This window comes from Bufo bufo, chromosome 4 (genome assembly GCF_905171765.1).
Source record: "Bufo bufo chromosome 4, aBufBuf1.1, whole genome shotgun sequence".
Classification (NCBI taxonomy): Eukaryota; Metazoa; Chordata; class Amphibia; order Anura; family Bufonidae; genus Bufo; species Bufo bufo.
The window spans coordinates 58,144,762-58,158,207 of record NC_053392.1 but is presented as its reverse complement, the minus strand read 5'-3'; the positions used below and the strand labels follow the sequence as shown (position 1 = coordinate 58,158,207).

Genomic DNA, 13,446 nt, shown 5'->3' with positions numbered 1-13,446 from the left:
TTTATGGATTTTTTCCGCAAGAACGGATACGGAAGACATACGGATGCATTTCCGTATGTGTTCCGTTTTTTTTGCGGACCCATTGACTTGAATGGAGCCACGGAATGTGATTTGCGGACAATAATAGAACATGTTCTATCTTTTAACGGAACGGAAAAACGGAAATACAGAAATGGAATGCATACGGAGTACATTCCGTTTTTTTTGCGGAACCATTGAAAGGAATCGTTCCGTATACGGAACACAAAAAACAGCCCGTAAACAGAAGAAAAAAAACAGTCTTGTGAAATAGACCTTACTCCTCGAGAAGCCCTTTATAAAATAACAAGGGCCAGTAAATCACACGTCGCTGTGTTCAAAGGACGGGTAAAAATACTCCCCTCCGTTCCTGCTGAGACGCTGCTGGATCCCCCCGGTCCCGCCTACCAGGACCCTTCTGACACAGGAAGTGACTGCTCAGCCAATCACTGACCACAGTGGTGAGCAGCCTTAGCCAGTGATTGGCTGAGCAGTCATTTCCTGTGTCAAGAGGGACCTAGAAGGAGAGACCATTGGAGGACTACAGAAGCAAAGGAACGAGAGCTGCAAGGGATCGGGGAGTACTGCTTCTTTTATTAATTTTTAACCGATTCTGAGCCTTTTCAAAAAAAAAATTAAAAAAATTATAATAAATTACAAACTGGAAAACCCCTTCATTGTATCCTATATGATTGAAAGGGGCTCAGTCCATAATTTTTTTTACTATACTCCCATAAACACACTGGCAATGAATGTGTTAACATGCATCCGTATAAAAGCCTCTTTCACACGACCGTATGGCTTTTTCAGTGTTTCCGTTCCGTTTTTCCGTATGGCATATACAGTAATTACATAGAAAAAATTGGGCTGGGCATAAAATCTTCAATAGATGGTTCTGCAAAAACGGAACGGATACGGAAGACATACGGAGTACATTCTGTATGTGTTCCGTTTTTTTTACTGAGCCATTGACTTGAATGGAGCCACGGAACGTGATTTGCGGGCAATAATAGGACATGTTCTATCTTTCAACGGAAATATGGAAATGGAATGCATACGGAGTACATTCCGTTTTTTTTTGCGGAACCATTGAAATGAATGGTTCCATATACGGACCGTATACAGAACGCAAAAAAGGGCCTGTAAACGGAAAAAAAAAACGTTGTGTGAAAAAGGTTTAACTAAAGCCTTATTCACACGTCCGTGTCCATGATGACCTGTTGGTCAGTGGTTCATCTGTGAAGATGCCCATGATGCATCCGTGTTTGGTCCGTGTGTCATCCTTATTCCATGGACACTTAAATGGAAAATGAAGGATGAATTAATCTCCTACCAGTGGTCCCTGAAGACCACTGACAGAACACGGATGCCATCCATGTCGTGTTAGTGGTTTTCACTGACCCACAGACTTCAATGGACGTGATTGGTCTGCATCATGGACCAAAATAGTGCATGTCTCCATGGTTTTACCCCTGACTCTCAGGCCTCATGCACACGGCCATTGTTCTGGTCCGCATCCAAGCCGCAGTTTTGGCGGCTCGGATGCGGACCCATTCACTTCAATGGGGCCGCAAAAGAAGCGGACAGTACTCCGTGTGCTGTCCGCATCCGTTGCTCTGTTCCGTGGCCCCGCAAAAAAAAAAAAAAACATGTCCTATTCTTGTCCGTGCTTTGCGGACAAGAATAGACAGTTATATTAAAGGCTGTCCGTGCCGCTCTGCAGAAAGCGGAACGCACACGGATGCCATGCGTGTTTTGCGGATCCGCGATTTGAGGAACGCAAAACACACAGCGGTCGTGTGGATGTAGCCTCGGTCTGTGGAAAACCACCGATGAGTGAATAAACACATTAAAACCAATGGGTACATAATGGCCCCTAATAGAACAGTCCTATCCTTGTCCGTGATGCGGACAATAATAGGACATGTTCTATGTTTTTGCAGAATGCACATATGTTCCGTTTTTTTTGTGGACCCATTGAAATGAATGGTTCCGCATACGGTCCGCAAAATAAAAAGCAAAGAAAATACGTTTGTGTGCATGAGTCAAAATTAGAGATGAAAGAATGCGTGAAAATTCGGTCAACTGGAATTTTGCCGCCCATTAAGGAGTTATATGCCCCCCCCCTCCCCAGAAGACAATAGATGCTGAAACGGGGATCTCTATTCAAGTATTTCAGCCTCCATTGTCTTATATTCTGGATACATAGCTCTAGACCGGGAAACTCTCCTGTTATAGTAAATGTCATTCTTACAGATTCAGTCCTCTCAAGGTGTCAGCATCCATTGAGTTTGGTTCTGACACAGTGGTAGGAGATCTGAAGCCCAACCACAATCATACCCTCATCAGTGAATCGCACACATCCAATATCTAAAACGTAAGCCTGCATCCTCCTCCCATGACCCAGGTTCTGTACGTCTACCTACTTATCTACCCACAAGGCAAAGCAACTTGCGATTTACTAAGCTAAATACACAATTCATCACTTGAGGGGGGTGGTCTGTGGTTTCCAACCAAACTCTACCATGTCCTAAGGTCTTCTTCTCTTACTTGAGTAGAAAAAAACGTCAAACCAGGTCGTGATTCCTCCTCATCTACAATAATTCCTATTGTAGATGAGGAGGAATCGTGATGACCTGGTTTGATGTTTTTACTCCAGTAAGAGAAGAAGACCTTAGGACATGGTAGAGTTTGGTTGGAATGCTTTAAGACATTTTCGAGTCTGGTCTAAAGAGTTTCCAGATTCTACAATATTTTCTTCAATTTTGATCAAGAAGCTCAGGACCACTGAGCCTAATAATCAGCATAAACATGATCTATTTTTTATAGATGTAGTAGGAAGGGGGGAAACGCTGAAATGTGAATGGTTCCTCAAGCTGAGGTCTCAGGAACTGTACATATGGGTATGACTGTTTACAGCACAACAGATTGACCCCCCGGGTTTTCCAACGACATTTTTTTTTTTCTGGATATTTTAGCTACAAATCTCAGACATGGGCATATTGGAAAACCCATAAATAGTAAAAATCGATAATAAATCATTTATGCCTATGGCTCTGATACTAATATGAACATAATAGCAATAAAATGATGATAATCACAATCATAATAAACTGTAAATACCATAAGCTTCAAAACTAATGACAGAGGTTTTGATATCTTCTCATATGTACAGCGCTATGGAATGAATGGCGCTTTAATAATAAATAATAATAATAATTTATTATTGGTATTATTATATAGTTCCCTAGTTTTACTAATAGGCTCAAATTTTGGAAAGCTGGCAACCTTGATTTAAGGCCGTAATAAAAAAAAAAATATATATATATATATAATCAAATGTGTAGTCTCGTATTGTTCTGCTTTACATTGGGGCATTTCATATGAAATCATATCAAATAATATAAAAGATAATAATAGTATAACAATTCAGAATTATGTCGTGATTTGCAAGAACATGATTTGGGGTAGGCAAATAATTCCTGATTTATGTTATGCTAATACTTTGGTGGATAAAAGACTACTAAAAAATTAATTCCGAACTGCGGAATATGTTGGCGCTATATAAATTAAGATTATTATTATTATCGCGCATAAAAATTCGGTAACTTGCGCTACAATCGAGCGGTTTGCTGTGTTATCGCCGTAGCTTGGTCGGGCTGTCAGAAAAGGAGAGAGGAGGCATCTAATTCCGGTGGAGTCCCTACAAACCGGTTCTGATGTCATAAGTCAAAAAGTTCATGTCTGAAAGGCCAATACTGGAGCTTAGGCGGGATTCACACATGCAGTATTCGGGGCATGAAGGGCGTCCAAACAACGCATTAAACGCTCAGTGCAATCTGTTCGGCTACATGTAGTAAACCTCACAGGCCTTTTACAGGGTTAGGCTACATGCACACGACCGTATGGGTTTTGCTGTCCGCAAATTGCGGATCTCCAATAAAAAACGGATGACGTACGTTTTTTGTTTTTTTTTCCCCGGATCCATTGTAACAATGCCTAAAACGGACAAGAATAGGACATGTTCTATTTTTATTTATTTTTTGCGGGGCTACGGAACGGACATACTGATGCGGACAGCACACGGTGCGCTGTCCGCATTCTTTGCGGACCCATTGAAATGAATGGGTCCGTCCGCCTCCCATCCGCAAAAAAAAGGACACGGAAACAAACAACATTCGTGTGCCTGTAGCCTTGGACTGAATAAACTAAAATATAACCTAAAAAAAAAATACACATTAAAATATGACACTATAAAAATGAGTTTAAATCATTTGTAATAAAAGATTTGTATTTTATGTCTTGGGTAGAATTTAAGGGGGAAATGTTATAAAAAAACCCAAAAACGATTATTAGTCAAAACAGGATGAAAGAGAATAAAAACATCATCGAGTAAAAAAGCAATAATATACAGCAAGTGTGTACATGGACTACCAGGACATCATCCTATGTATTATTACACGCTGAGTCCGTATATTATTGGTTTTTAATTGGTTGTTTTTCAAGAATGCATCCAAGATATATTTTAAAAAACGGAAAGTATAATCGCTAGTGACCATTATAGACTCCGATGACTGGAAAGTATCTGCAGGAGTCAGGTTAGATCTAAAGCCTCAAAGTGAAAAATGTGAAAAAATAAAATGCCTGTTATTTAAGGACAACATTTTTCGAAAATGGCTTCTGTCACTTTTGCTGTTCTGTATAATTTCAAGTGTGACTTTCTGAGGAGTGATTGTGTTACAGACGGCCGCTACAGCAGCCAGGCCTGAAGAACGGATCCTCCTGTAACGACTGCCCACAAACGCCCACTCGCCTAGCTGAATTATTTAGCACTTTAAAAAAATGTTTAAAAAAATCAGCTGTATATTGTTTTTCTAATTTCATTATATTTCATTGTAATTTGCCTATTAACTTAAACCGTCCATTTAGTAGAGATGGCTGGCTTTTAGCAATGCAAAATGAAACCTAAATGATCCTGTGTCTAATAATATTTACAAAAATTAAATACATTTATAATGTTTTATTATGTTTTATATTATTATTACTTGTATTACTATTTTATTTGTATTACACTATTATTATTATTATTACTTCTTTTCCTATGTTATCTTTATATTATTATTACTTGTATTACTGTTTTATTTGTATTATACTATTATTATTATTATTATTATTATTATTATTATTATTACTTGTATTACTGTTTTATATTATTATTGCTATTGTTAGTGTTCACTAAGGTTGAACTCGATGGACATTTTCAACCTAAAAAAGCACATGAAAAAGGCAATCTGTTCTATGATTACAAGTAAAACACAGAAAATTCACAGAATCACAATATTCTATAAACATTTAAAAATGTGCAGTTTTATAGCCTCTAGAATTATTCTGTCTATGACCCAAATAAAAAAAAATTATATACATATTTATTTATTTATTTTCTTTGTTTTTTACTACTTTGTGACCACATAAAAGAACAGAAATTTTCTTACATTTTTTTTTATAAAAATGGTTCTGTTCCTAGGTGCAGATTATGCAGATCCTGTAACCCCCGTTAGTGCTAGAATCACAGGATCATTTCTCTATAGCTTTCCTATCTGCTACAAATCACTTGACCAAATCTTGGGGCCAATTATTTAAAGTAACAACAAGTCCTATGCAAAAACCAAGCATCTAAGAAGCATCTTGAGCAGTGTATGGCAGTGCCCGATGCAGGGAGCACAGGACCCACAGCTTCTCCTCCACAGACAGTTCAATCATGTTAGTTTGTTGCAGAAATACATTTAGCATCACACACACATCCGGCTGCATCCCTGAGCTACTGCAGGAGCCCTCTGGGGAGAAGTGCTGGGAAATCAAATACTGTGCTCCAATCATAAAGCAGGAAGACACAGACAAGCAGCATTAACTATTCCAGCGCCAAAGCAAAACACAGATAGATAGATAGATAGATAGATAGATAGATAGATAGATAGATAGATAGATAGATAGATAGATAATAGATAGATAGATAATAGATAGATAATAGATAGATAGATAGATAGATAGATAGATAGATAGATAGATAGATAATAGATAGATAGATATTAGATAGATAGATAGATAGATAGATAGATAGATAGATAATATATAGATAGATAGATAGATAGATAGATAGATAGATAATAGATAGATAGATAGATAGATAGATAGATATGAGATAAATAGATAGATAGATAGATAGATAGATAGATATGAGATAGATAGATAGATAGATAGATATGAGATAGATAGATAGATAGATAGATAGATAGATAGATAGATAGAAGATAGATAGATAGATAGATAGACAGATAATAGATAGATAGATATATAATAGATAGATAGATAGATAGATAGATAGATAGACAGATAATAGATAGATAGATATATAATAGATAGATAGATAGATAGATAGATAGATAGATAGATAGATAGATAGATAGATAATAGATAGATAATAGATAGATAATAGATAATAGATAGATAGATAATAGATAGATAGATAATAGATAGATAGATAATAGATAGATAATAGATAGATAGATAGATAGATAGATAGATAATAGATAGATAGATAGATAGATAGATAGATAGATAGATAGATAATAGATAGATAGATAGATAATAGATAGATAGATAGATAATAGATAGATAGATAGATAATAGATAGATAGATAATAGATAGATGATAGATAGATAATAGATAGATAGATAGATAGATAGATAATAGATAGATAGATAGATAGATAGATAGATAGATAGATAGATAGATAGATAATGGTTAGATAGATAGATAGACGGATAGATAGGAGATAGATAGATAGATATGAGATAGATAATAGATAGATAGATAGATAGATAGATAGATAGATAGATAGATAGATAGATAGATAGATAATAGATAGATATGAGATAGATAGATAGATAGATAGATAGATAGATAGATAGATATGAGATAGATAATAGATAGATAGATAGATAGATAGATAGATAGATAGATAGATAGATAGATAGATGTGTCAAAACCTGAAAGTGATAATAGATGATATTACATACATTTACATCTCTTGGGGATCTGTTTAGGGAAAGCTCCGTGCACTTTGCTCAGGAATTGGTTAGTGGGAAGTTGTATTATAAGAGTGTAATATGTTGTGTTACTATAGATATATATGTATCAGACGGTCAGTGTGGCTCTATCAATATCCATCCATCTAGCAGGCTGTCAGTATGTATTGCAGATATATATGAGGCTATTACTATAACAGGCTGATACTGTACATTATATATCCAGCCACAGCTCTGTACGATTCTATATCATGTTGATGCTGTGTATTATATGTCAGGCTGTTACCCTGGGTGTTATTATACAGATGTAGCAATCCTCATCTGGATTCTTAACCAGTTAAGCAAATAATGGCAAGAAACTTTGTATTGACTTTTTCTGTTGCTTTTACCAGCTTTTGTGATGTGACACTGACATCTGTATATTATACACATTAGGCTTATACTGTGTGTGATTATATATGAACCAGATACTTTACTATTATATATGAAGCTGACACTGTGTATTATATGTATATCAGGCTGATACTGTGTGTTGTATATCTGATTATTATTAGATATCAGGCTGGTGTATGATTCCAGTATATACACGTCTCCTTAGGCTGCAGCTGTTCTCTCTACACTCCTGTACAGACTAAGACATGGGAAGGAAGCCGCTGAGGAGGCTGAAGAAGCCGCAGCCCTGCTCCTCTACCCTCCAGGAGCAGTACAGCACACACACAGCGGTCTGCAGGACGCACTCAGCTCCCGTGCACACACAGCGGTCTGCAGGACGCACTCAGCTCCCGTGCACACACAGCGGTCTGCAGGACGCACTCAGCTCCCGTGCACACACAGCGGTCTGCAGGACGCACTCAGCTCCCGTGCACACACAGCGGTCTGCAGGACGCACTCAGCTCCCGTGCACACACAGCGGTCTGCAGGACGCACTCAGCTCCCGTGCACACACAGCGGTCTGCAGGACGCACTCAGCTCCCGTGCACACACAGCGGTCTGCAGGACGCACTCAGCTCCCGTGCACACACAGCGGTCTGCAGGACGCACTCAGCTCCCGTGCACACACAGCGGTCTGCAGGACGCACTCAGCTCCCGTGCACACACAGCGGTCTGCAGGACGCACTCAGCTCCCGTGCACACACAGCGGTCTGCAGGACGCACTCAGCTCCCGTGCACACACAGCGGTCTGCAGGACGCACACACATGCAGCACCCACCTTGAAGGCGACCGGCAGGGTCTTGTTGCAGCGCCAGTGAGAGGGCAGCACTGAGCACAGGAAGTTGGGGCTGTCCGTCCGCACCAGCTCGGCCGGGTGGTCGGCGATGATCTCCACCATGGTGCGGTTGTCGTGCGCCCGCAGCCGGGGCACCGGGAGCGCCGCTTCCTGCTGCTGGCTTTGGGGCTGAGGCTGCTGCGGGCCGCCGGGCACCGGGCTCACGTCGCTCATCTTGCCGGGCTGCAGGCTGCTGGAGGGCGGGCTGAACCTCCGGCTGGTGCTGGGATCTACGGGAATACGCATCACAACAGCCGGGGGTTATTGTCAGGTCGATGATGGGGAAGAAGAAGTGGGGGGCACAGTGCACCCCGACAGGTCAGTGTAACGAGGGGGTTAACAGATCTCGGAGTGCACTACTAGTACATGGTAGCTGGTGGGAGCTCAGGACGAGGAGATCACTGGATCGCTTCTCCCGATGGAGAGGACCCGTCTTGGGTTGGTCAGGTGATGGATTGGGGTGGGATGGAGATCCAGTGATGGATCCAGAGAGGATCTTGTTCAAGGGGGGGGACTCTGCTCGGAGATCAGTTCGTGTCTAAGGGGAACCTTCTGTCCTTTATCAGCTGATGGATGGAGATCAGTTCCTGTATCAATGGATTCCTCTCTGCTGGAGATCGGTTCTTGTACTGGTGGATGCCTTGGAGATCGGTTCTTGTACTGGTGGATGCCTTGGAGATCGGTTCTTGTACTGATGGAACCCTTGGAGATCGGTTCTTGTACTGGTGGATGCCTTGGAGATCGGTTCTTGTACTGGTGGAACCCTTGGAGATCGGTTCTTGTACTGATGGATGCCTTGGAGATCGGTTCTTGTACTGATGGAACCCTTGGAGATCGGTTCTTGTACTGATGGAACCCTTGGAGATCGGTTCTTGTACTGATGGATGCCTTGGAGATCGGTTCTTGTACTGATGGAACCCTTGGAGATCGGTTCTTGTACTGATGGAACCCTTGGAGATCGGTTCTTGTTCTCTTTGGGAGCTCAGATGTTAGGGGAGAAGTCCCATCTCAGGATCGCAGGTTCGGTAGGTGTCTCTCAGCTCCTGCTCCAGTCTTCTGCCACCGACCCAAGTGTGCGATGAGTCCACAGTCCCCTGTACTATGTGTCACCTGGCTGCAGTCTACATGAGACAGTCCCCTGTACTATGTCACCTGGCTGCAGTCTACATGAGACAGTCCCCTGTACTATGTCACCTGGCTGCAGTCTACATGAGACAGTCCCCTGTACTATGTCACCTGGCTGCAGTCTACATGAGACAGTCCCCTGTACTATGTGTCACCTGTCTGCAGTCTACATGAGACAGTCCCCTGTACTATGTGTCACCTGGCTGCAGTCTACATGAGACAGTCTCCTGTACTATGTGTCACCTGGCTGCAGTCTACATGAGACAGTCCCTCTATACTATGCAGTCCCTCTAGCCATCTCCTACCAATGTGCACATGGGTTAAGCCTGGGTACCCACCCTCCCTGTACCATAGAAAGTCCTCTAGCAGTAAACTGCTGTCTAGAGTCCCCCCATATGTATGTAGGTGTCAGTAGTTTGTACCCCCTGGATGTCTATCAGAGCCCCCCACCCCACAGTCTTATCTGCTGTGTCCAGGGTTCAGTGCAGCCTCCAAGTCTTCTTTGATCCCCTTCTTGTCTTGTGAAGATGTATCAGGGTTTCTCCATGGAGGTAGCCCCAGTGGTGGTGCTGGTGGAGTCCAGCAGGAGGTAGCCCCAGTGGTGGTGGTGGTGGAGTCCAGCAGGAGGTAGCCCCAGGGGTGGTGGTGGAGTCCAGCAGGAGACAGCTCCGATGGTGGTGGTGGTGGAGTCCAGCAGGAGACAGCTCCAGTGGTGGTGGTGGTGGAGTCCAGAAGGAGACAGCCCCAGTGGTGGTGGTGGTGGTGGAGTCCAGCAGGAGGTAGCCCCAGTGGTGGTGGTGGTGGTGGTGGAGTCCAGCAGGAGGTAGCTCCAGTGGTGGTGGAGGAGTCCAGCAGGAGGTAGCCCCAGTGGTGGTGGTGGAGTCCAGCAGAAGGCAGCCCCAGTGGTGGTGGTGGAGTCCAGCAGAAGGCAGCCCCAGTGGTGGTGGTGGCGGAGGCTGGGTTTATAAATGATTAGGGGTTTTGTGGTTTATATAGTGAGTCCTTTGCAGTCTAGGTCGGAGCCACACAGCAAGCACGTGGTGTCCTGACACAGGATCAGCATGTGTGGTGCCCAGACTGCCGCCCCCATGCCCTGAGCTCATCACCAGCTACCAGGAGACAGGCAAGGAGTGCAGCTCCTGCAGGAAAAGGCAAGGAGAACAAGCAGCAGCTGCCTGGGCTCATAGGGTGCTCCTGCTTGTTTGTGTCTATGTTACCAAAAAAAAAAAAAAAAAGAAGAAGAAAAAGGGCAGATCTTATAAAAGAAGCATTTTCTGTACCCAATAGTGGTAGTGCTGCCCTCCCACCGCAGATAAAGGGCCTATGAAAAGCTGCTGGGAGATTTGGGGGGGAATCTGCTGTGCTGTTCTAGCTTCATGTAAAAAAGGAAGGGGGGGGGGGGGGGCTGTACTTGGAGGTTAAAGTTTTGTTTCTCGTATTTATACTGCACATTACTTTATATGCGGAGCACGTTCTATCGCATAGCAGTAACCAGCTGATCAGTGCTGAATGAGTTAATAGAAATGGCACGATGGCGGGTGATGTCATTGCCCAGGGATCTACAGCCGGTGGCTGTTGTGAAACTACAACTCCCAGCATATCCTGTCCTCATGCCTGTGGCCGTCACACTGTATTTCACTGACTAGCTGGCACTGCAGGGGTTAACAGCCTCGGATGCCATGATGGCGGGTGATGTCATTGCCCGGGGATTCCCCAACCTGTGGCCCTCTAAGCTGTTGTAGAACTACAACTCCCAGAACGTCTCCTCTTTGCGGCTATGGTATCACGCTGCATTCCACTGACTAGCTGGCACTGCGGGGGTTAAAAGGATGCGAATGTCATGATGGCAGACGAGGTCACCGTATAGCGTGGCTCTGTAACTAAGACTACAACTCCCAGCATCTCCTATCCCGTCCAAGTGCTTACAGACGGAAGCGTTGCCATTATATGGCGGTACAGGGCCGGCAAGCACTGCAGGGGTTAATTAGACGCGATGACGTCATGGTCTGGATGCCGGAGGGGGATGTCATTCCTACGCGTTTATACCGCCATGCGATGCCAACAGGGATGTAATAGAATGTGATCACGTGAACCATCACACCCAGCGTACGCTGCAGGCAGCTTCCCCGGACATGCTGAGAGTTGTAGTTTCGCAGCAGCTGGAGAGCCGCAGGTTGCAGACTGCTGTGTGACCCCGGAGGTATACCGCGCCGCAGGCTTCTGTAACCCTTCATGTGCCTGGAGGTTGGACAAGCACCCATTGCTGCAGTGGTAGTGGTGGTGATGCAAGGGTTAATTCCCATCTGCTTTAGGTATGTGGCGATATAATGTAGAATAGTTGATGCTCCGGTGTAGTGAGGGCGGCGGTGTGTGCGCTGTGTGTGAGGAGCAGACAGTGACGAGGACCCCCCTGACCCACCACCAGGGCCGCGCCACACTTCAGGTGGATCCTAGTGGCTGATAATGGAGCGCGTGGCACCTGTCACCCCCCCCCCCCCCCCCCCGGGCGGCCGGGTTCTGCCACGTGAGGCAATCCCAACCTATCCTATTCCTACTGCAGCTGTTCTGAAACTACAACTCCCAGCATGTTCCATTCACTTCTATGGGAGTTTCAAGAACAGCTGAGCAACTGTGTATTCTGGGAGTTGTAGTTCTACAACAGCTGACCCCCCTGCCCTAGGGAAATGCTATGAAGGTCTGTTGTCGGAATACGGCCTCATGCCCACGAACGTTGTTTGTTTCCGTGTCCGTTCCATTTTATTTATTTTTTTGCGGAGAGGATGCTGACCCATTCATTTCAATGGGTCCGCAAAAAATGTGGACAGCGCGCCGTGTGCTGTCCGCATCAGTATGTCCGTTCCGTAGCCCCGCAAAAAAAAAATAGAACATGTCCTATTCTTGTCCGTTTTAGGCATTGTTACAATAAATCCGCCCAAAAAAGAAACGGATGGCATACGGATGTCATCTGTTTTTTTTTTTTGCGGACCGCAAAACACATACGGTGGTGTGCATGTAGCCTCCCTGTTTAGGAGTGCAGTAGCTGACTCCCCCTCAGGCGCTGACGCGATGTTCAGTACGCCCCAGACCTTCGCAATCCTATTAACAATTTCATTGCCCTCAATAATCATTATTTCTACCGGCTAGAAGTGACTGCAGCATTAAAGGGGTAGTCTACATTTTTCTAACCAGCACCTGGATCGGAATACTTTTGTAATTGCATGTCATTTAAAATGTATTCAATAAAATGGATCTGTATAGCGCCACCTGCTGCCTGTTCCTTTCCTTATTTCTCTGTCCACCCCTCTGATGTGGTCGCACACGCTCAGTTTAAATCTTCAACTGAGAGCTGCAGGAGAAAAGACACACCCCCTAAGAAAGGACACGCCCTCTGAGGAAGGACACGCCCCCTGAGAAAGGACACGCCCCCTGAGAAAGGACACGCCCCATGAGCTACCAGACTTTGGGAGATCTCTGGATCCAGGACTGTCATGGACTATATGATGTCGGATTTTTATTTTTTACATCAGTCATGGGAACACTCCAAGCAAAAAGTATGCGATATGTAGTGTTGAGCGCGAAAATTCCAATCGCGAATTTTAATCGCAAATATTGCCACTTCGAGAATTCATGAATCTTTAGAATGTAGTGCTTTATATTCGTATTCGCGAATAGTGTCGAATATTCTAATAGCGAATATATTACATTGGCGATTTTTGCAATCAAGTAAACAATGACTGGAGATCACGAATTCTCGAATATTCAGCCCAAAATACGCAAAATATCGCAAATTCGAATACTGCCTGTGCTGCTCATCATTAGCGATGTGTAATACAGAGGACTCTGCCTGTGGGGGTGGAGCATGACATAGAGACTCAATCTTTGTGTCTTGTGCTGCCCTTTAGTGGGGGCAGATATCTAGTGATATGGGCCGTCAGATATGAGTGCCGGCA

The 13,446-nt window shown here is 43.7% G+C and overlaps 1 protein-coding gene across 2 annotated transcripts in view; it reads right to left on the bottom strand.

The window, feature by feature from the left end:
* The window catches only part of RUNX2 (RUNX family transcription factor 2), a 70,343-nt gene extending 60,780 nt beyond the window's left edge, over positions 1-9,563 (bottom strand). The window contains exon 1 of one of the 2 annotated variants that reach the window (XM_040427283.1): positions 8,315-9,563. In XM_040427283.1, coding sequence (XP_040283217.1) covers positions 8,315-8,617 — 303 coding nt within the window. In that variant the 5' untranslated portion in view covers positions 8,618-9,563. The remainder of the gene's footprint in view (positions 1-8,314) is intronic. The other variant, XM_040427282.1, reaches the window with a different exon arrangement.
* Positions 9,564-13,446: the final 3,883 nt, after the last annotated feature.